Source organism: Puma concolor, chromosome D1 (assembly GCF_028749965.1).
Source record: "Puma concolor isolate L17-30 chromosome D1, mPumCon1.1.hap2, whole genome shotgun sequence".
NCBI classification, from domain to species: Eukaryota; Metazoa; Chordata; class Mammalia; order Carnivora; family Felidae; genus Puma; species Puma concolor.
The window spans coordinates 114,477,632-114,501,371 of record NC_141676.1 but is presented as its reverse complement, the minus strand read 5'-3'; the positions used below and the strand labels follow the sequence as shown (position 1 = coordinate 114,501,371).

Below are 23,740 nucleotides of genomic sequence, written 5' to 3'. Positions count from 1 at the left end.
GCAAAAAAAGCCAGATCTACTGATGATATGACCAGTAAGGGATTGATGAAGTCACACTCATTCTTGCCATCATCTTTACAGAGATCGACAACTGCCGTAATTACAACAGACAGACGGCGTCTGCATAGGGTGCGACAAGCAACAGATGAGCAGTCAGAAAACCTGTACCTGCATCTCGACCCTATCATGATCCGCTGTGTGACTTTAGGCAGGTCACTACACCTCTCTGTGCCATAGAGCAAGACGGCATAGACTACCTCAAAGAACTCTTCCAGCGCTAAACTTGGCTGTAGACACAGCCATGACTACCCCTTGTATAAGGCACAATTTTGATCGTTTAAGGGATACTCTAAAAAAAGTACTGAAAGTTGACAGAAAAAAACCTGAGAAACAACGCAGGCACCCAAACGCTCCATCTTTCATCAAGGGTTGTTTCCCCAGGGTTGTGCTAACAGTATTATGTACGGTAGTTACTGACTCTTCACATTCACCTTCTTATATAGGTGTTCTTCTTCTGGTGTGTGTGTGTGTGTGTGTGTGTGTGTTGCTTTCAATGTCTGAGGCCGGAAAGGGGTTGACTACTTTCCCAAGAACACTACCTCAGCTGAGGTCTTGTTACCTTTAACCACCTTTCCACCCAGCCTCCCATAAGCCCGATTTCCTTTTCATGTTCATGAATTCGGTAGCCTCTGTTGATACAAACTGGATGCTCCATTAGACGACACTCTTGTCCCTGTAAGACGGGACTCTTTTCTGTACGCACTTGGCAACCATCCTACCCAATACGGTTGAAACAGTATTAGAAGGGCCAACTTACAGTGCCAGTTAACATGGGGAGTTTTACATTTTATTTTATTTTTTTTAATATTTTTTTTAAGTTTATTTATTTATTATAAGAGAGAGAGGCAGAGAGAGAATCCCAAACAGGTTCCATGTTGTCAGCGCAGAGCCCAACACGGGGCTCGATCTCATCAACCGTGAGATCACGACCTGAACAGAAATCAAGAGTTAGATGCTCAACTGACTCTTGATGAGAGTCAGTCTGGCTGAGCCACCCAGGTGCCCCTACATTTTACTTTAGCTTAAAAAACACATGTGCATGACTGTGACCAAGTTCTCATGAAGTACAGAGATCCTTCCTTTGAGTACGTCTCCTAGTATAAAACTCTTTGTAATCTTTCTTGCATAAGTCATGTCCATAACTTATCCATAATTTCCATTTCCTCTTTCTTGAAAGTAGAGGAAGAGTTAAAGACACACATGAAGCAATTTATCCACGCAGCCCTTCAGGCTTTTTAGACTTATTTATTTTCACTCTTTGTAAAATAGTTGAGTTGTCTCACATGTACCTAACTGAACAACATTTAATTCAGCAACTCACCTTTAAAGTTTGGCTATTTCAACCAAGTATTAGCTGTAATAAATAATAAACTCTATTACACTCGTGTTGTGTGACACAATATTTAACTGAATTATGTAATCATATCAACAGGTACAACCAGAAGACACGTGTTTGGGAACAAACACAACAGATCCTTGTTGATCTCTGTATCTCAATGACGGAAGTAGAAATGCATTCAGGGGAGCGACACAAGAGCCCTGCCATCTTGGGCATTAGTCGGTCAGATGTTTTACATTAAGGCCATACCACGTGGTTAGTCCATCTCATAGGATAAAAGAGGTCCTGTGGCATTAATATGTTCACCTGGTGGAGGAGATTTTCCTACTTCTGCAGACCAAATCTCACATGACCAGATAGGTACCTCAATACCAGAGAATGACTCAGATTTTGTGGGATGTGGTACGTATCCAACTGGGGATTCTCTCTTCAAGAAAAACAGGAGCAGTTGGGTGGCTCAGTCGGTGAAGCATCTGACTTCAGCTCAGGTCATGATCTCGCGGTTCGTGAGCTCAAGCCCCACGCTGGGCTCTGTGCTGACAGCTCGGAGCCCGGAGCCTGCTTCGGATTCTGTGTCGCCCTCTCTCTCTGTCCCTCCCCTGCTCATGCTCTTTCTCTCTGTCTCTCATTTCAAAAATGAACATTAAAAAAAAATGAAAATGAATAGATAAAATTAGGTAACAGGGCCGTGGAAGCGACCTAGTGAGGGAGGGGGCCTGAAGGTTAAGCTTCCTCAGCCTTCAAGTGGGTCCACCCCTGTATCCACAGAAACCTTCCTCTTGGGCTTCACCTGAACTGCACTCTGCTGATTCATTCACTCGTTCAGCAAATATTTCCTGAGCCCCCTATACACCAGGCACCATTCCATAAGCCAAGGATACAATAGGGAATAAAAGAGCCCCAGTTTCCATCCTCAGAGCTCAGAAGAAGACAGGACATACACAGGCGAAGATAATTATATAATTTCAGGCAGAGGGAAGCGAGAATGTACACAGCAGGTCCCAGGGCCTAGTCAAGACGGAATTGTCTTGAAAGCCTGTTCTCTGAAAACACAAAGTGTCTCATGAACAACGTGTTTCCACGAAAGTAGAGTCATGCTGTGTCCTGACACATCCAGATTTGTTGAGGAAAGTCTCAGCTTGTGAAGCAGTTCCTTCCTTAGAATAAACTTTTTCTAACCCAGGTGTTCGTCCCGAGCACTGAGTACACCGTGCTGAGGCCCTGCACGGCTGAGACCTCGAAACGGGCGGCCTGAGGTGAGCCCTGCCCTCGAAGGAGAAAGAAATTTTGTGGTTTTGCTGCAATGCAAGTTCTACAGGGCATCGTTATGGAGCATGATCCGAGGAGACGGTTCGAAAGTCAGTGAGCGAAAAACAAGACAGTCCTACGAGCCGCATTTTACTTGCCAGAAATGCTTTTGCTTGTCCAGATTATTAACAAATTAAAAGGTCATGCCAACAAATACCCAACCCAAAGTCTGGTGGAAATATGTCACTGAACAAAAAGGAAGAATGATTTATATTTCTGTAATAACTTTTATTATCTTCCACTCTGGACCATACAATGAATGGTAGATCTGAGATTTGCAAATGGAAAACATCAGTGTTCCTAACATTTAATTTTCCTTAAAAAAAAGCATACTGCAAACATATGCTGTTCAAGGCCTCTAAATCCAGGGAGATACGGGTTACTCAGTAAAAAGCTGTATCAAATCTCTAATAGGTTAAAGCCTTCCCAAGACTCAGCAGGACTCTGTTTTTCACAAATTGTTTACTCATCAGCCAGAAAGAGTCAATTTTGAAAATGGTCAAGCGATAAAAGAGAATGTTATCATTACCTAAGTCAAACTAAGTCGCAAACGGAAAAGAATGCCAATGCTGGTTAAACACAGATTTTTCCATCCATGACAGACAAATGAAGTACCAGCTGCTGTTTGCATAAGAAGCTTCTCAAATATCAAAAACTTTGCACCTGGCATAAAAACCGAGTAGCCTGCTGACTGCATATCTATTAGAGGACCGTAAGTTTTTTCTTTTTAAGAGAATACATGAAAGCAACCAGAAACATCAAAAGTTCCATGCTGATAAATTACGAAAGCAAAATAGAAACCCCAGGAAATTTGCCCGTGTTAGATTATGAATCCCCCTAAAAAGTGACTCAGTTAATTTCAACACATTGCAAAAAAGAGCCAGAGAAATAGCTTCCATAAGTTATTTTTTATTTTGGAAAAAGACCAATGATAACTTGTGTTAGTCTAAATAAATGATATTAATGTCCCAGAACAGTGCTGTTCAAGTTGATAATGGCTAGCCACATATTAGTGCTGAGTTTCTGAAATATGTCAAGTCTGAAACAGGCTGTGTTGTAAGTATAAAATGCATATCCTATTTTGAGGACTCACATGATAAAAAGAATAGAACAAGATATCTTAATGTTTTGTTTTATCTTTTTTTTTTTTTAATTTGAGAGAGAGAGAGTGCAAGCAAGGGAGATGGGCAGGGGAAGGGAGAGACAGAGAGAGAACCTCAAGCAGGCTCTTCGCTCAGCGCAGAGCCTGATGCAGGGCTCGATCCCACAACCCTGGGAAGAAGACCTGAGCTGAAATCAAGAGTCAGATGCTCAACCGACTGAACCATCCAAGTGCTCCTATCTCAACATTTTATTTATTTATTTTTTTTTAATTTTTTTTTCAACTTTTTTTTATTTATTTTTGGGACAGAGAGAGACAGAGCATGAACGGGGGAGGGGCAGAGAGAGAGGGAGACACAGAATCGGAAACAGGCTCCAGGCTCCGAGCCATCAGCCCAGAGCCTGACGCGGGGCTCGAACTCACGGACCGCGAGATCGTGACCTGGCTGAAGTCGGACGCTTAACCGACTGCGCCACCCAGGCGCCCCTATCTCAACATTTTAAAATACTTACTGAACACCGAAATGATAGTATTCGGGCACTGACTGGATTAAATAAAATATACCACTGAAATTAGTTTCATGCATTTCTTTTTTATGTGGCTGCTAAAATTCTGTAAATGACGTAGGCTGGCATCCTGTCTCTGCTGGACACTGATGCTCTGGAGGGTCGAGTGTAGAGTTCAATGTCAGCTAATGGAATTGGGCTCAGAAATTCAACCGGGGGGTGCCTGGGTGGCGCAGTCGGTTGAGCGTCCGACTTCAGCCAGGTCACGATCTCGCGGTCCGGGAGTTCGAGCCCCGCGTCAGGCTCTGGGCTGATGGCTCAGAGCCTGGAGCCTGTTTCCGATTCTGTGTCTCCCTCTCTCTCTGCCCCTCCCCCGTTCATGCTCTGTCTCTCTCTGTCCCAAAAATAAATAAACGTTGAAAAAAAAAAATTAAAAAAAAAAAAAAAGAAATTCAACTGGAATTCTCTCATTCTGTCCTGAGTTGCAAATTTCCAACAACCCTAATATCTGCAAATATCTCATCGGGATATCCCTTTTCAATGTTCCACCACGCATCATATGATATCACCATGGCACTAACACATACTACATATATACCTCAGCATCCTCTCCCGACTAATAAGTACTCTGTGGATGACAAGCATGACACATAGCTAATTAACAAAGGAATTATCACCACATCATTTCAACACTGTTGCCCCACACTCTGGCCTAGAAACTAACTAACACACACTGAAGGTACAACAAAAGTCTGTAGAATAAACAAGAGCCGACCAAGGCACAAAGGACATGGGTTAAGGGAGAATTTTAAGAATCAGCGAAACTATAATGAATTAGGAACATCGCCCTTTTGATCACGTCAGGACTTAATTTGATCGGAAAAACAGAGGAGAGTTGAAGCCAGAATTTTCAAAATATCCGGACACAGAACTAGGGCAAAAGTAAGGCTTGTCTTAACTAGAGAATTCTCACAGGCAGAGTTCTAAGTGCACCATTACATTGTCAATACAGATTTCCTGGCCAGTGAAATGTATACACGATTAGAAAAGTGAACTCAGCAAACAGTTCGACTATTCATCTTTCAAATCAAAATATCTTTCATGCCTTCCCTTAGCGTCTGCAGGTGCTGTAACAAATTGCCACAGACTGACCGGCTTAAAACAACAGATATTTATTCCCTTACGGCTCTAGAGGCCGGTGCCATGATCCAAAATCAAGGTGCTGACAAGGCCATGCTCCCTCTGGATGTTCCAGGGAAGAGTCTATTCTTTGCCTCTCCTATCTTCTGCTGGTGGCTCCTGACATCCCTTAGCATGTGGCCGTGTCACTCCAGTCTCTGCTGCCGTGGTCACACCGCCCTCTCTCCTGCCTGTGTCAGATCTCCCTCTGGCCCTCTCCTACAGGGACGTCCACTCCAAAAATCCAAGACGATCTCCGCAGCCCAAGAACCTTAGCACCGTCACACCTGCAAATTCTTTGCCACATAAAGATCATTTAGAGATGCCAGAATTAGGACCCGAACCCTTTGCGGGCTACTGGTCAGCAGAAGACAGACTCCAACACATAATTTTCCTATCTGCCCTAAAGTCTTCACCCAAATTTGGCCATTTTCATACGGCACTCTGTAGTCTTTATTAAAGCCGATGGACACAACCCAACTTTTTTACATAGCAATCATGCGTACCCATAACTGCTCACCATAACTGAATACCGTCCCCACCTTGGTAGTGACCTATGGGTCTCATGTTCCCATGCTGTCACGTGCTCACCACTCAGCCCACATCTCCGTAGGATCTCATAAACATTAGTATCTGAGAGGATGATTTCTCACTTCTGATACATAATGCTTTCGTCCCCCCAAATAACTTATTTTTGATGAACGCTTGGCAAGTAATGAGGAGTCTCCAGGGGATTTCTGCAAGTTTAGAGCGGCCAACCAACTGGTCTTGTGCTCAAAGGAAACTGGGCAACAAGTGGCTGTGCACATGCAAATGTTGTTCCAAAAATGACTTTCAATGTTTCTCAATTCTATTTTCATAAATTTTAGACAGGCTTGCAAACTGGATGTGTAAATGGCACCAAGGAATATAATAGTCATATATAATTGATTCAACTGTTTTAGTTATTCTAAAATTTACTGAGATCCCATAGACTAGAAAAGTTGTATGTTAATGACAGATTATCATTATTGTTCTTTTTTTTTTTTTTTTCAGTGTATTTGAGAAGCGTGAAATTTCCATCACTGGAGTCCTATTCCCAAGAGAGGGAGTAAAAAAAAAAAAAATGGTGCCTAAAGGTGTCTTTTTTCTACTGCCATCCAGTGGTCAAATAATCATACTGCACATCACACAGTAAAATGTTAATTATTAAATATTAAAAACTTACTGGGCGTTGCAAACCGAGCCCACATTGTTGCTGTTACGGTTCAGGAGTATTTAGGCTAACATCTAAACACGTAAAAGAGAAAACCAAGCAAGTACGGCTCCCAGCTCGAAAATTAAGAGATCCTCTTCGGCTTGAATTTTTAATTCACAGAGTGGCGCTAACCAATGAGGGTGATGTTTTTCAGCCTTTGAAGAATACCGTGCTCAACCAATGTCATTTTCTTCCGCACTCAGCACTAGGGATAGATGATTTATCGTTAAAATCAGGTCAACACGACCTTCAAACACAAAGCAGGGCGCTCAGTGGTGGCACTCAGAGGGCCACTTGCCTTGCCCTGTGCTGATTCACAGGCACGTTTGATCTCTGCGGCCCGAGCATCAGCTTCAAGAGAGCAGACCCTGTGCCTCAGGCTGGACTGTTTCTGCCCCAGTGGGTCCTACAGGGCGCGGCCTGCGGGCAGCACCTGCTACACACCTGCTGGGTGAACCCTCAGTGCTTATGTTTACGGGGATCGGGCTGGGTGAAAAGCATCGAACTCAGCACTGACACAAAACAATACACAGCCACAGTAGTTCTTCTCCAGGAATGTACAGGATCCCCCCATATGCTGTATTTAAACCAAATACCTGTCACTCCATTCTTTTATTTTTGATTAACCACTCTGTAAAAACCCTTTCAATCCATACGTACTCCATCAGGGAACTTTTTGTTTTTATAGGGAATACGCATACTTTTTATTCCATTCGATAGCGCTTCTCTTGTTTCATCCCCAGTAAAATAGCATATTAGCTCAACACGCTCTCCCTATACAAACAGAATGGGAAGCATTCATCTTCCCTTGATGTCCATTAGCTCATCATCCAGAGTGAGCCTTAAGACTTGTTTTCCTGGGTGGCTCAGTCGCCGACTTCAGCTCAGGTCATGATCTCACTGCTCGTGAGTTCGAGCCCCGCGTCGGGCTCTGTGCTGACAGCTCAGAGCCCGGAGCCTGCCTCAGATTCTGTGTCTTCCTCTCTCTCTCTCTGCCCCTCTCTGTTCACGCTCTGTCTCTGTCTCTCAAAAATACATAAACATAAAAAAAACTTTTTTAAGACTTGTTTCACGATCCTTCATTTATTTTTACCTCTTTCTTTTGAGCTTTTATTAATTTTGTGTAAAAGCTCTCAAATATTAACACTGGAAAGGAAAGGTATCCCTAAAAGGATTTATTCTAATCAGTACAGATGTGGAGGTTTTTTTTGGGCGGGGGGAGGGGGAGAGGAAATTCTTCACACCCTTCCTCAATGTTCGTCCAAATTTAACCCTCAAATGTCACGCTCATGCCCAAGGAGGCAGTCTAAAGTATGTGTCATCTTGGCATGACCCACAAAGTCGTCTGGAAACAACTCCACACCGACCACTGTTGAGACGCGCTAGGAGAGAGCACTTTGCCACGTTCCAAGTACTCCAGAAATACCAGGTATTATTATCATGCACCCACAATCAAAAAATCACTTCCTTTAAAAGTTGATTACTTCATGCTCACTGTGCCTGTATTTCCTGTAAAGAAGGGTCTCCCTCCCGCCTCCCTGCCTTTAGATTTCATCCACGTGGATACCGCACAGGCTCCCAGAGCTAAATAACTTTCCATCTCCACAACCTTCCCCACCTACTCCTCGTCTTCTATTGCCTATCCTGTTCCCTGATACCAACAGCCGCCAGACAATGAACAGAGACCTTCAGAGTTTAAATACCCTTTCTGCCATACGGTTGCCCACACAACTGGTGTGAGGGCTCATGCAGTTCCACTACCAGGCACAAAACGAAGACACTGGCTGTGGGTGATGCAGTGACTCCTCGAACCTTGCTGAGCCCCTCCTACGTGCCAGACAGCGATGCGGACAGTGAGGACGCTTGGCTTTAGTAACGGCAGCAAGGGCGCTCACATCAGAAGAAGTCAGGCAGGTAAACAGATACCATTACAGGCTTCGTGATGGAAATGTGGGATAAATAAACGGTAGCCAATTCTCCCTGGGCGGGGCTGGAGTTGAGAAAGTCTACAGAGAGCTACAGTTCCCGTCAGTACGCTCCCTCGACAGTCCATGCAAACATACTCATGCTGTGTCCGCAAGAACAGCAACAAGAAAAGGATTAATACCGTGAAGGCACTCACCACTGGATGCATAAGCTCAGAGTTACAAAAACGAACTGCTTCACTAGTAGGCTTCTAACTTGGAGAGTGTCCTTTACCCGTGGGACTGCCCTCACGTTCAGAGCTCAGGCAAGAGCAGAGGCAGCACATGTATATTCACAGGGCTTTTGACACATAAGTGGCAATCGACACTTCGGAAAAAACTAAGATCTTCCCAGAAACTATCAGCGAGCAAAGAGAGAAGATAAGGCTGAGGTCAGAGCCTTAAGAAAACATACAAGGAGTCACAGGGCAGAGAGTTAGATGAAGATCCAGCCAAGGAGGAAAAAAAAGTAAATAAAAGAGTACTCCATGATCTCAGAAAACAAAATCCAGGTGTTCAAAACCCTATTTCTATAGTTATAAATATCCTATTTAGAACATTTTAAGCTTATATATATAATGTATTTACACATATCTCCCCCCAAAACATTGCAATTGTAGCATTTACTAGGTTGTTTTATATATACACGTATATATACACGTGTATATACACATGTATATACACGTGTATATATACGTATATATATACGTATATATATATGCATATATATATATGCATATATGTATTATCTTTGAAGGCTCTTTTCTGTATTCACAAAATCCCCACTACATTCTAAGATCTTTGCTGCTTCTTTCATTATTCATAAATGGTTACGGGGACAATAACACACAAAATATACTTTTTAAGGCCTTCTCTAATCTTGCTCCTTCAAGAAACCTAAATAAACCAAGCACCATCTTAGTTCCCACTTTATCACTATTCCAACCTTGCACTTAGGAGCACTTGAGGCAAAGGAGAGGCAGCGGCAAGCCAAGGGAAGACCAAGTTTCAAGACAAGACCAGCCCACCTGAAAGGATGCTACAAATCACCGTGACATCACCCAGAGCAGTTCAGTGGAGCCACGGGGTGACTTCATGTTGCAGTGGGTGAGGCAGAGTACAGGAAGTGGAGACAATGAGTTGTGGTGACACCTAAGATGCTTACATGGCGACAAAATAGAACAACAGTAAAACAGCTTGCATGTGTTGTGGGTGCTGCAAAGAAACTTGACCGTCCATGTTGGCTGAGGAGACAGAACCAGTGAGGAGGGAAACATTAAAGACAGGAGAGTAGTAAACTGTGGGTTTAGGTCATAGGACTGAAGGAGTGACAAAGAGGTGGATTCATCCACAGGAGAGAGACCCCTAGCATACACCCTCATACATGACGGACCAGAACAGAGTCTGACTTTATTCTGACACAGTATTAATGATGATGCCAGGTATAGACAGTTATCACTGTTCAGCAATCACACTGTTTGTTAAGCCATAAGCTGTGTTCACTTAAACCAGTTGGGTGACAGAGACACAGAGGTAGACATATACATCTATCCACCCATCCGTCCACCCATCCATCCACCCATCCATCCATCCATCCATCCATGCATCCATCCTTCCAACTATCTATCCGTCTATCTAACCGTCCATTCACCTGTCCAACCATCTGTCCACTCATCTGTCCACCCATCCAACCAACCATCCATCCATGCATCCATCCACCCATCCATCCATCCATCTATCCATCCATCTATCTAACCATCCATTCATCCATCCACCCATCTGTCCATCTAACCATCTATCTATCCATCTATCTATCCATCCATCCATCCATCCATCCATCCATCCATCCATCATGACATGAGCTGATATTAATCCAAGTTATTCCTTTCTGTAATTATGTAGTTATTTTTGTTTTCTAGCCGAAGAACTATACTTTGCACTTATTCCTGTTGAAGGTCATAGGATCGGCCCATTATTTCCACCTAAGAGCATGTGGATTTTCTATTTCAGCAGTCAGCAAACTACACCCTCAGGCCCACCGCCTGTTTCTGAAAATAACATTTTATTGGAATGAACACAGCCACACCCATTCATTTATGTAATTTCAATGGCTGTTTTCATACAATGGCAGAGCTGTGTTGTTGCAACAAAGACCTTATAGCCTGAAAGCCTACAATATTTACCGTCTGGCCCCTTTATAGAAAAAGCCTGCCATTCTATGCATCTACTCCAACCTACTAACTGTTCTTTCCAGACAAAATACCCAAGTTTGGAAGATGTGTTTTCTATGTCTTCATCCAAGTTACTGAGAATTCTGACTCCAATATGGTCTAATCCAAAGTGCCAATAAAATCCCTCCTCACCTCCCTCTTGCCTAACACAAATCTATTAGTTACCACCAAAAGCATGACAAGAAGTTTTTTATAATCCAGGCTACAATCATTCTTTCCCACAAGGCTGTCACAGAAATGCCAATTTTCTGGTCGAAATCCATACATCCTTAAGCTAGTACGACTTTCAGTTTAGGATACTGGTAAACCCATCAAACATCTCATCGAAACTTTCTTTTATGAGTCACGGACATAATTTTAAAAATCAGCAATGTTACTGGGCTGTGATATAGTCATTCCCTGGTGGCACCCGGAGAGAGGTATGTCTCAGCCTATTCAGGCTGCTCTAACACCAGAGACCGAGTGGCTTTTAAACAATAGAAGTTTATTCCTCACGGTTCTAGACGCTGGGAAATCCGAGATCAAGGGCTCAGCAGATTCGGTATCTTGCTGCAGTATCCTCACACAGCAGAAAGGATGAGGGATGTCCCTGGTGTCCCTTTGGTAAGGGTGCTAACGGTATTCATGACCTCCCAAAGGCTTCACCTGCCAGTATCCTCACAATGGGGGTTAGGTTTTTAATGTATGGATTTTGGGGGGACACATTCATTCATTCAGTCCCTTGCAGGCAGGAACTTTTTGTGCCTTATTTAATAAGAAGCCCCAGCCAGCTTTGCTTGCTTAGGTCTTACGAATGCTTTCCAAGGCGTGCAAGTCTGAGGAGTCAGAGGAACTGGCAGCTGTCACTTCTCCATGCCAACAGCGAGCTAACTTGTAACAGTGCTGTCCCCCAGTCTAACCTGTTCCCTAGTCTAACGTCATGCTCCTGCCTCACTGTGGATGTGCAAACCACACGAACGAGGGCGATTGAATTACACAGAAAGTAGAGGCGAATGTTCTCTCGGGGTCTACCGCGTGAATCTTACGAACTCACGTCTACACTCTGCGACACCGATTTTGGCTTTTTTTAAGTGGGTCTGCTGCACACGTATTAGTTCATTTCATTGCATTTGACATAGTAGAAGTGGCCGCATAGCTAAAGTCTGCAAAAGTCGGCCGGGGCTGCAACTGCTTACTGAACGTTTCAGTGAAATGCGGAACTTGTCACGTTGGGGCTGAAACGACTTGCTCGAAACTAACACAGCAGATCATACAACCTCTGCTCACAGCACACGGCCAGCAGGACTCACGGAGCTGCTTCAGCCCCCAGGCGGCATGCTGGCTTCCAAATTTCAGAAATCAGGAGTCCAAGGACACCAGATTCCAAATCTCGTCTGGCTTGTTTTTATAGGTAAAATGCTGTCCCTAAAACAATCTGCCTTCAGAAACACTCTACAAAAAAAAGTGCTGGAGTAAAAAATCCAAAAATCAGAAAACATCACTCCTCGTAATGAGAGTTAAACCCTACGCCCATGCTACGATGCTTCCACAGACATCCCTGCCTCCCGATTAGACAAAAACCACTAACCTGCACTCAGCACAGATCACAAAAAAGCACAGCATTCATCTATCAATATTAAAGCTAATACATTGATGTCAGCATACCATGGCGCAGAGCAAAGATCTATTATTACACGCATCATCAACGCCCGTAAGAAACAAGGCACGCTTCATTCTCATTCTGAAAAAAAGAAAAAAATCCTTGGAAGAAAATATTTCTTCCTGTATGTGCACATGTGCACTTTAGTGTCCCGTGGGCTTATTCCTTTATTTATGACTTACATCTGGTCCTGAAATACGGTACAGGGAGGGAGAACATTTTTGCCGCAGCGTTTGTTTGGGATTCTTTCTTTGCTGCTAGTGTCATTCCCCTGGATCTTTTTGCCAAAACTGTCCTGCACAGAAACGTTTGTATAAAGATGTTCCCTCTTAAATCGCATGAATTCTGAAATATAGAAGTCTGAAAGGACGTAAAACGTCACACACACGAGGCAGGCTGCCTTCACTATTTACATTACCATAAAGCGACCTCAGATACAGTGACACAATCTAGCATCTGGTGTGCTGAGCTGCACACAGGCGTCCGGGGGGATGTCCCAAGGCAGCTGCACCTAACGTCTGGAGATTTCGGGCAGGAAAAGTCAGCCATGTCGGCCACTGTCATGATGAGAAATTAAGCGATCCCGTGTTCATGTCCCATGGGCAGTGGAGGCACAGGGAGACTGTTCCTGGCCACCTCACTGGCCTGGCTGACTTCTTAGGAACACTGGCGGTCAGTATTCAAACGCAACACAGGACCTGTCTTCCTCCAAAGTAATTCTTTCAGTGGCTTCTCACTGTGCTACAAATAATGGCCAGACTCCCTAGCCCTACTTCCCAGACCTCTAGTTAGTGGACCCTTGAAGGCTATGTTCTCCTGTCCAAATCGTGGCAGGCACTGTTTCCCTTCACTCGCAACCTCCAGCCTCCTTCCTCACCGCCTCCAACTTCTAACTCCTACTCATCCTTCATCCCCCAGTTCAGCCGTCACTTCCTCCAGGAAGCCCTCCCCTGTGTCTCAAATGTAGCTTAGGCGCTCCTTGTGAATTCCCACACCCCTGTGTATTTCCTCCACAAAAGCAACGATCACTCTACACTGTGCCTTCACACTTCTCCGACTGCAACCCAAAGTCTTTTCAAAACAAAAACAAAAACAAAAACAACGAAGAACAATCTTACGATGGATTCAAATATGTGACACGGAAATGCTGAAACACACGTAGACCTGTTCTGTTGAGGAAGGGGTAGACAGCCTGAAGCGATACACGCTCAGCCCCCTGACACACAGGAGATGACCTCTAAGGTGCTTCTAGAAAATCCTGGGGCTCTCCAGAACGCATCCGAAAGGCACGTGCAATACACTGGAACTAAGCATGGACTTGTTTCTACTGCCCAGAGACTGGAGGCTGTAAGAAGGCAGGAACCCTGCATGTTTTATTCAAAACGTGCTAGATAACCCTTCATCCGGCACAACAACTGGCAAAGATCAGGGACCCAATAAATAATTGCAAAATACGTGAAGAAGTTACAGTAGGGGTCAGCAGCAGTGCTCAGGATAAAGAACTATTTGCATGCTGGTTTTCGACCTTTCGTGTTTAGAGGACGGTCCCGGTCGAGTCAGGAATGAACTCAACAGAGACAACCTTAAAGAAAGCCAGGGAGCTTGTGCTGACTGGCATGGCTCGGATGGACCAGAAGCCTACAGCTGGCGCACTTAAAAGACATTCTTATTCTGATATAAAGAAGAATTTCACAAAGATGTTGGCGAAGTACCCATGTACTGCGTGGGTAAGTGCGGGACAGCACGCTTATCACCGGCCATCAGAGACCAACGACTCTGGGGACCTTGCTCCATTGTCTGGCCCTACTGTTCTGAAACAATAAAGCTTTCCTCTCATTCCCTGAAAGGGAAAATCCCATGTCATGGGAAAACCTCAATGTCATTATTGTAACTCACAATCTAGTTGCATTTCTTACTACAGTGTGTGTCCACCAGTTTCAACCCACCCATTTAGAAGAATCTGTATTAAACAGGCAAGTCAAAGTTATATTACACTTAAAATATGTGATCATCACTAGGCTCTATGAGATCATGAAACTTTAATATCCTCAGAGTCGAAAGAAAATATGAACACAGAAGAACATAAGAGTTGACCCTAGTGCGATTCTTCGCTTTCAGTCACTTAAAAAAAATTTATTGGGGGCGCCTGGGTGGCGCAGTCGGTTAAGCGTCCGACTTCAGCCAGGTCACGATCTCGCAGTCCGTGAGTTTGAGCCCCGCGTTGGGCTCTGGGCTGATGGCTCGGAGCCTGGAGCCTGTTTCCGATTCTGTGTCTCCCTCTCTCTCTGCCCCTCCCCCGTTCATGCTCTCTCTCTGTCCCAAAAATAAAAAAAAAGAAAAAAAATAAATTTATTGTAAATTAATACCGCAGTGTATAGAATAGACATCCTATAGATAGGAGCGTGTGTGTCTGTGTCTGTGTGTGTGTGTGTATATATATATATATATATATAGGATATTGTATGTCAGTTTTACTTCAAAATACAAACCAACCCCAATCATTAATTGTCCTCTGCCTTGTCGCCTTCCCTAAAAGATCTGATGTTCACACGGAAGTCGACATGCGGTCATCGCTGGTGACAACAGAGACCCGTATTATCCAAAACGCAAGCTTGGCTCCTTAGAGATCCAAGGCCACAATTAGTAAAACTGCAGGCCTATCGCTAGACAGTGATAAAGGGACAGACACTTCAGGCACTGGCGTGGCAAACAAACAAACAAAACTAAATTCAGAATCATTTCCCACCAGCACCTGAAAAAAAAAAAAAACACAGAAAACAACAAAATGGATCAAGACAACGAAGAGTGTATCTGCACCCTTGGTGGCTTCCCACACCAACTAGGAAGCTCTATCTAAATTTTTTTTTTTTCAACGTTTTTTATTTATTTTTGGGACAGAGAGAGACAGAGCATGAACAGGGGAGGGGCAGAGAGAGAGGGAGACACAGAATCGGAAACAGGCTCCAGGCTCTGAGCCATCAGCCCAGAGCCTGACGCGGGGCTCGAACTCACGGACCGCGAGATCGTGACCTGGCTGAAGTTGGACGCTTAACCGACTGCGCCACCCAGGCGCCCCTTTTTTTTTTTTCTAAATTTAAAAACAAATGAGTAGGAGCGCCTGGGTGGCTCAGGCGGTGGAGCGTCCGACTTCGGCTCAGGTCACCATATGATGGTTCGTGGTTCCAGCCCCGCGTCGGGCTCTGTGCTGACCGCTCGGAGCCTGGAATCGTGCTTCTGGTTCTGTCTCCCTCCATCGCTGCCCCTCCCCCCATCAAAAATAAAGATCAAAAAACCAATAAAATAAAATAAATACAAATAAAAATAAGGAAGTAACACCGTCGGTTAACTGCTACCTTTACGCTTCTGATCCACACTGAGCAAGCAACGCTGGTTGTGACCAGTTATCACCAAAACACCAACTGTGCAGGCACGGAAATAAGAAGAGGTAGGAATGGGCGTCAAAGCCAAAGCAGCGAAAGAAGAACAAATATGATACCAGGAGAAGAATAAATATGCAATTGAGTTTTGCAAACTGTTATACTGGAATCCTTCCTAGCCAGACGGTCTACTTGCCCTCAGAGGCAGGGACCAAATCCCACCACCACTGGGTCACCTTCACCCATTCTGCAGCTACAGCGAATGGGTCTGCCGATAACCCTTTTACAACAAGAACACGTTGTGACGGAGAGTTCTGGAAGGCCGGGAGACCGCGGCAGACCAGCCTCCCACACTGGGTACAAGGAGATCATCCCGTATCCATTCTAACACTTCCCTGTCGTTTCTAGCAATGCCGGCTATCTGGAGCTATCAGCTACAAACAGAATGAAAACAAGGTCTGTGGGCGCATCAGGCTGGACAGAACCCCCACCCCCACCCCCGCGTTCGTGCCCATGACAGGATGCCCTCTCTGTTTGCTCTGATCTTGGCTGCAGCATTAGGGAGCAGCTAATCGGGTCAGTGGGAAGAAACTGATGGCACTCAAGGGTGAATGAAGATGCTTCCACACCAGATACAGGTTTCTAAAACCCCTGGCCAGGAGTCACGGCTAATTTTTGGCTGTGATTTCCTACCACTTGTAATCCGAGAGCCAGCTCCTCCAAGGACGCCAAATTAACGTTTGAAAACTTTGACCTTCTGTGTTTCCCCCTGTCCTCCCCAAGCTTACACCCTGTCTTAATCTGACAGTGCAAAGGGCAAGACTATCTATCGTCTCCCTTCACCAAGGAACTCTGGGGGAATAAGTTAAAAACGTCTGGAATCAGAGGTTTTAATTTAATAAGTGATTATTTTCCCTCATCACCTTAACTGTTGTGATGAAAACTTTCCAGACAACGTCTAGACTTTTTCAAAGACCCCTTATTCTCACACCCTCACCAGAACTCTGTGGCACCGTTTCTCAACTGAGTTTTGGCCTTTTTTTTTTTTTTCCATTATCATCATTTGCCCTTCAGAAGCTTGTTTAGACTTTTTTTTTTTTTACTAATCACGTCCCTTCCTATGACATGCTCACACTGCAGATATACTGTCTACCTCTATACACATATGGGCCCTTCAGAGGACCACAAACCATCATACTAGTCAAGATTTTTTCACCCTCCAAGATCTGATTTTGCTGTTTTGGGGGCAATTTTGGGTCTCTTTGAAAAAACATGCCCTGTGACACTGAAAATATGCTGCCTTTTAAAAATTCCCCAAATTAAAAACCCATTATGAGTATGAACTTTGCTTTACTCTGTATATAACAATTTTTTTAATCTAACCTTCTCCACCTCCCCCCCATATTGTTTGTAAAATGAGACCGACATTGAGGAAAAGTGCTGAGCAACCCAAATTAATCAAAGTGTGTGTGTGTGTATATACTGTTAGTATATTGCAAAACAGCTTGAACTAAAATATGAATAAATCGATCCAGGCTAGCTTTTGAAATTTTGATGAAACAAAGCATGTATCATATAGACTAGATAGATGAACAGTGTTTTAACAATGAAAACTAAAAGTCAAGCATGCTTTAAAAAAAAATATTACAAGCTGCAGGACTGGGTTTTAGTTGGAATCTTGGGTTAATGGGCAATGGTTACACACTTTTCATTTTCTGTCCTTGACGTCTTGTAAGTGATACTTGGGAGGCTAAGGATTGCAAAATTATGGCTATGAAGTCATGCAAATTATACATGGCATTTTATTCGACACAGCCTAGAGGGCATATAAAGTGCAAACGTTAACAAATGTAAAATCTCAAACTAGGAGAAAAGATCGTCCCCGGTGGAAACATAAACGAGTGAAGCAAAATTATAAAAGTTTGGTCTTGAGCCCACACCTTTTTTTTTTTTTAAGTGTTAGTAAGAAAATTCTGTGCCTTCACTAAGATGGAGGGTATTCAAATAGGCACGGGTGGGGTGTTGTACATAAAAACATCGCGGTAAAGTCACGCTGGGAATAGGGGGCATCTTCTGGCCAGGAGGTGACTCTTGAGGCTTCCCTGGGCCCCCTGCACACGCCTACGTCACTTCCTGTGACTTGCACACACTGAAATCCATAGTGTATCTGTCACCAGAAAATACAGTGAAGTCTTTTCAAAGTTCAAAAGCCTTTCAGCAAAGTCCAAATTCAGGGCACACCAAGAGAGAAACTGATAAGGGAACAAGATGGCCAATATAAATTCACCGAGAACACACACTGCCAAGTCAAACAGTGAAGCCAGCCCGGGGAGTTCCTTGGGGATGTGTCAGAACTTCACGCGGACAGACAGACAGAAAGATACTATTACTGAAGGAAAAAAACCCAAAAACCTAGGGGTCAGTTCGGGTAAGGTGGGAGAAACAGCTTCAGATTCCTGGGAACACGAGTTGCAGGTGAGAATAAAGGGATACATCAAGTTCAGACCTGGGGGGTAGCCCACGAGAAGCTGACCTAGGTGTCCCCCAGATAAGGGACACAAACAGGCCAGCCTGGGGCCCACGGGGCTTGCTGTACAAACCCTGGTGCTTGTGCCAACACAGGGAGACCTTCTGCGCCTGGAAAGTCACCCTGCGTTGCGGTGAAAGCCCAGTGTCCCCCGGACCCTGAGCTTCGGAGCCAGCGCTGCGCCCCCAGAGGAGGGTCACTGTGGGGACAAACAGCACACATGCTGCACACGGGCACCTCCCCCACATAATCAGTACAGCTGTCACCCTGGTCCAGGCTGACTGCGGGACACAAGGACATCATTCCCTGTCCTCCCGTGGCTACAAGACACATAAGTCGCCCGGACAAAGCCCCTCCCGAGCCCCCATCTACCCGAGTCTCAAGTGCACAGAGCCTGACCCGGGGCGGCGCCGGGACGTGGGGACCTGCCCCCTCGGGGGCCCTGAGCCACCTGACCCCCCCCCCTCCGCCACCACCCACCCCCCTCCCCCGGAACAGGGACAGCACCCGCCGCCGCGGAGCCTTACCGCGCGTCCCAGGAAAGTTTCCCTGTCCCTACAGAAGCGGACGACGGCGACACGTCGGTGACCCGGCGCACGACCCGGCAAACGCGCGAGCCCCTTACCATCTCTCCTGAGGCCGGCGGCGCGCAGGGCCCGCAGGGACGCGCTCTGCGGGGCCGCGGGGGCGTCCCGACAGCCGCACAGGTTGGCGCACACCAGGGTGTAGACGAGACCGAGCGGGCGCATTGGGCCGGCGACCCGAGACGCCGGGCCTGGGCGCTCCCTGCACCGCCCGCTGGAGCGCGTGTGGCCGCCGGCAAAGCCGAGCGGGACGCACAACAGGTTGGCGCGGGCCCGCCCCCTCCGGCGCCCCGCCCCGGCGCTCGGGACCCGGCCGGCCCCACCTGCCCTGGCCCCGGGGTCGGGGAGAAACGGCCAGCGCCACCTACCCCTCCCCGCGGGGGTGGGGAGCCCAGCCGGCCCCACCTGCCCTGGCCCCGGTAGGGGGCAGCTCCAGGCCCAGGGCCTCCCCACAGGACGGGACTCACCGCTTGGGGGGGGTGGGGGTGCTTGGGGATGGGGGCCTAGGCGGGGGGGGGGGGGGGGGGGGGGGGGGGGGGGGGGAGCGAGGGGAGGTGCTTGGGGATGGGGGCCTTGGCGGTGGGGGGATGGGGGGTGTTTGGGGATGGGGCATTGGCTGTGGGGGGAGGTATTGGGATGGGACCTGGGGGGGGGGGAGTTCTTGGTGATAGGGCCTTGGCGATGTGGGTGGGGGCTTGGGGATGAGGCCGTGGGGGTGGGGGGTTTCGGGGGCTTGGGGATGGGGCCTTGGCAGTGGGGGTGGGGATGGAGCCTCACATGGCTGGGGGTTTGGGATGGAGCCTTGGCGGGAGGGGGGGGGGCATGTGGATGAGGCCTGCAGTTGTCAGTGTTCAGTTTGCAGTGGCTCAGATCAGATCCTGCTTAGTGAGAATGTGACCCGGTGAGGCAGCAAGAGGGTGCGTGCAAGGTTAAGGAGCTCCAGTGAGTGTGACCTTAGCAGGGCCCAGGTCATTTCTCAGGGTGGGTGGGGAGTGGGCAGGTCTTTCTTTTTTTTTTTTTTTTTAAATTTTTTTTTTTTCAACATTTATTTATTTTTGGGACAGAGAGAGACAGAGCATGAACGGGGGAGGGGCAGAGAGAGAGGGAGACACAGAATCGGAAACAGGCTCCAGGCTCTGAGCCATCAGCCCAGAGCCCGACGCGGGGCTCGAACTCACGGACCGCGAGATCGTGACCTGGCTGAAGTCGGACGCTTAACCGACTGCGCCACCCAGGCGCCCCGAGGTCTTTCTTATCTTACAGGGCTCTACCCATGGGGTGTAGTGTACAAGACATGGTCAAGGGCCTTTTATATGCCCACCCACAGCCCCTGCGCATACAAGGGGTTAGAGGTCAGGGAGGCCTCAGCAGGGGCACACTGGCAAGGTGGAGTTGGGAGAGCATCACATTCTGTTCCTTCGTGGTCCTCAGCAGGAGGCAGGGACATCAGGCCTTAGGGCCTCCCTGCTCTCAGTATATGGGAGTTCAGAGGTCCAGACAACTCACTCTAGATTCTAGAAACTTCTGCGTTCACATCTACTTCCCCGGGCTAACCAACTGTATTTGGAACAGGAATGAGTCTCACCTCTGCTGCTTCCTAGCTTTGTCGCCTTGAGTAAAGCACTTGACCTATGGAGCCTCAGTGTCTTTGCTTAGAAAAGGAAGGTAGCAATTTTTAGTTTGTATGGTTTCAGTGAGAATTATATGAAATGATTTTAGTAGATAGCTCTGTAAGTGATTCAAATCCAAATTCACATAACTTCTCAGCGGTTCACTGGTGAGCCCTAGAAGAGACATTTTCTAGTCTCGTGTGGGCCCCCCAGTCCCTGGCAGTCTGGGGTGTGAAAAGTAAGTGATCTCCACAGAAAGAGAGCCAGAAGCAGCTGAGGAGGGTAGAAAGTTCCGGAGAAGAGACCCTTGGCCATGACACCATCCAACACTGACCAGGGTACCTGAGTTCTTTCCATAAGATTCATGTGGTTCGTCTCTTGGCGTTGTGTCTGAGACACTGTTTTACAAACGGCAGGTTTGTGGGTTGTGAGGTCAATTTCCAGAGCCGCATTATTGTTTTTTCTATTAAGACTTTATTTTTCCAGATAATTTTTAAGTTCACAGCAGAACTGAGTGGAAATTACAAAGATTTCCCGTACACACTCTGTCCCAACGCACGGGTAGCCTCTGCTCTCATCACAGGGCCCATGAGAGTGGTATATTTGTTAAAACTGATGAACGTGCATTGACACTTCATAATCACCCTAAGCTTACGTTACGGTACACATAATGCTTACATATGGTACACCTGATGGCTACATTATGGCTCATTCTCGGTGTTTGGACACAATATGGGTTTGGACCAATAATAATGACACATATTCATTGGTAGCTATAATACAGACTACGTTCACTGTTCTAAAAATCCTCTATTCTCCAGCATTATTTTTTCCATAAATACAATCACTCTCAGACTTAATTATCAGAGCTATTATGGCAGATAATAACGTTTTATGAATATTTTGTTTCAAATACTCGTAGGGATATAAAAGGTATTTCTATGGGGCATGATCAAAAAGTTTGAAAATCACTAGAAATAAGGCTGATCACATTGTCTCAAAATATAATCAATCCCTTTAAGAGGCACCCAGCGGAGGCATAAGATTTGGGTTTGCATTCAATCATGGACTCATCCAACAGGTGTTAATTAAGCAACAGATTTGCCCTTTGCCGTGCTCTAGTCTAAAAACCCTAGGGATAAAATACCGAACATGAGAGAGAAAGTCTGAAGCCCTCGGAGCTTCCTTTAATGAAAGAGAGAGCATAAACAAATATATAATAGAGATTTTATATTTTAATAAAAAAAATGAGTCAAAGACTAACAAGATAGGTGTAGGGCTAATTAAAATGTATTATACCATTTTTAAAAAGTAGTTGAAAATGCTTATTACATTTCAGGCCCATCTCCTGAAATGAGACTACAGGAAAAACTGAAAAAAGTGTGCAAGAGGCTTAAGTTATGACAAGCATCAAAATGCTAAAGAGGATTATTTATCTCGATATCTTTCATAAAATACTGAATTTAAAGGATCCAAAGTAGTGTTGCCTGAGATACTAATACTGTGTGCTGTGTAAAGGCATTGTAAATTCATATTGTCAAGTATTTTAGCTGGGAACAGTAAAGGATGTCACATGGAGTCTGCACTTTCTTGATCTTTAATGTCAGTAAATATCCAAAATCAATAATAAAACCAAAACAACTAGGCATAGGCACTCAATAAAGATAGAGTGAGAGGCTGAGGAAGGTCAGGTATGAAAATAAAACGATTCAATGTACTTTTTACCTGTATCTTAAACTAACAGCAAAACATTGAATTTGACACCTCATTGTTTTAAATGCTCAGTTAGAAGAGCTTGAACCAACACGATTAAATTGGATTTATAAATATTTATTACTATTCATAATAACAGAAATCCACTAATCTATGTCCGTTGTTCAATAACATTCATATAACTGTAAAAGTACTCTACTGTTCAGAAACAATTTTTAAATACGAGAGTAATTTATAATAGGCGTGCAAAGTGCCATTTATCCCAAACACATGTTCTAGCGGTAACAATTTGCTAAAAGGGTAGGTCAGGATGTGACACTACTTTTTATCATACACTCTTTTCCTTAAAGTAAAACACAAGAGTGGTGTTTTCCACTACATTTTCAAATTTGCTTGGCTTTTTCACTAACTCATAAAAGCCACAGTGGAAAACAAATGAAAGGGGGCTTGTGTCATTTTCGCAGGTGGCTCATACCAGTATTTTTTTTTTTAAACTTGTACAGCCTTTAAGTTACAACTCGGTGCAGGACCTTTGTCTTGACTATGGCAACCATGGAACGAAGCCTACCGTCTTCAAAGAGGACATCTAGGCATCATCCTCCACTCACCCATCTCAGAGAAAGCCAGGCACTCTGACCTAAAACTCCCGATTTCTGCTCTGCCGGTGACCACCGAGCTTTGGCAGTATTGAACTTGCATGGGACATAGATCCGTTCCTCCAAAATGAGGGTGTTCTACTAGATGACCTTCAAGATTTCTTTTGGAAATCTATTTTGTTTCCTTTGTTAAGCTTTTCCATCTCTCTCTCTCTCTCTCTCTCTCTCCTCTTCTCTGTCTCTTTCCTGCCCCCCCCCCCCCCCCCCACTTTACCACAGTCTATATATGTGGCTTTATCAAGCTCAAATGCATTTTAAATAGTTGTTGGAAAAAGCACGTGCAAGAATAACAGTATTCTGCAAACTTGAACGGGCGGATCCTTGAAATGTCATTCACTCATGTGTGTGTCAGCCCCCCTTATCTGCGGTTTCCCTTTCCAGAGGTCAGCCAAGGTCCAGACCCCACGAAACCTCCTCCCGCCGAATCTTTGGAAAGTCAGCAGTAGCCTAGCTCTGTGTCACCGTGCCTGCGACCGTCCTCACCTCCTACCATCTCATCTGGCAGGCATTTGCTCACGTCAACTCCTCATAAGAAGCGTGAGTCCAGCAAGATATTTGAGAGAGAGACCACCTCCCCATAACTTGTAGGACCGTATAATAAAATTGTTATAATTGTTCACTAGTTACTGTTGTCAATCTCTCAATGTGCCTGGTTCATAAATTAAACTTTATCATACACTCAAAGGTTCACTTACCATCCAATCCTAA

General features: G+C 45.5%; 1 protein-coding gene across 2 annotated transcripts in view; it reads right to left on the bottom strand.

Moving 5' to 3' along the window:
• The window catches only part of PDGFD (platelet derived growth factor D), a 225,219-nt gene extending 205,907 nt beyond the window's left edge, over positions 1–19,312 (bottom strand). The window contains exon 1 of one of the 2 annotated variants that reach the window (XM_086679268.1): positions 19,095–19,312. In XM_086679268.1, coding sequence (XP_086535394.1) covers positions 19,095–19,218 — 124 coding nt within the window. In that variant the 5' untranslated portion in view covers positions 19,219–19,312. The remainder of the gene's footprint in view (positions 1–19,094) is intronic. The other variant, XM_086679266.1, reaches the window with a different exon arrangement.
• Between the last annotated feature and the right edge of the window lie 4,428 nt (positions 19,313–23,740).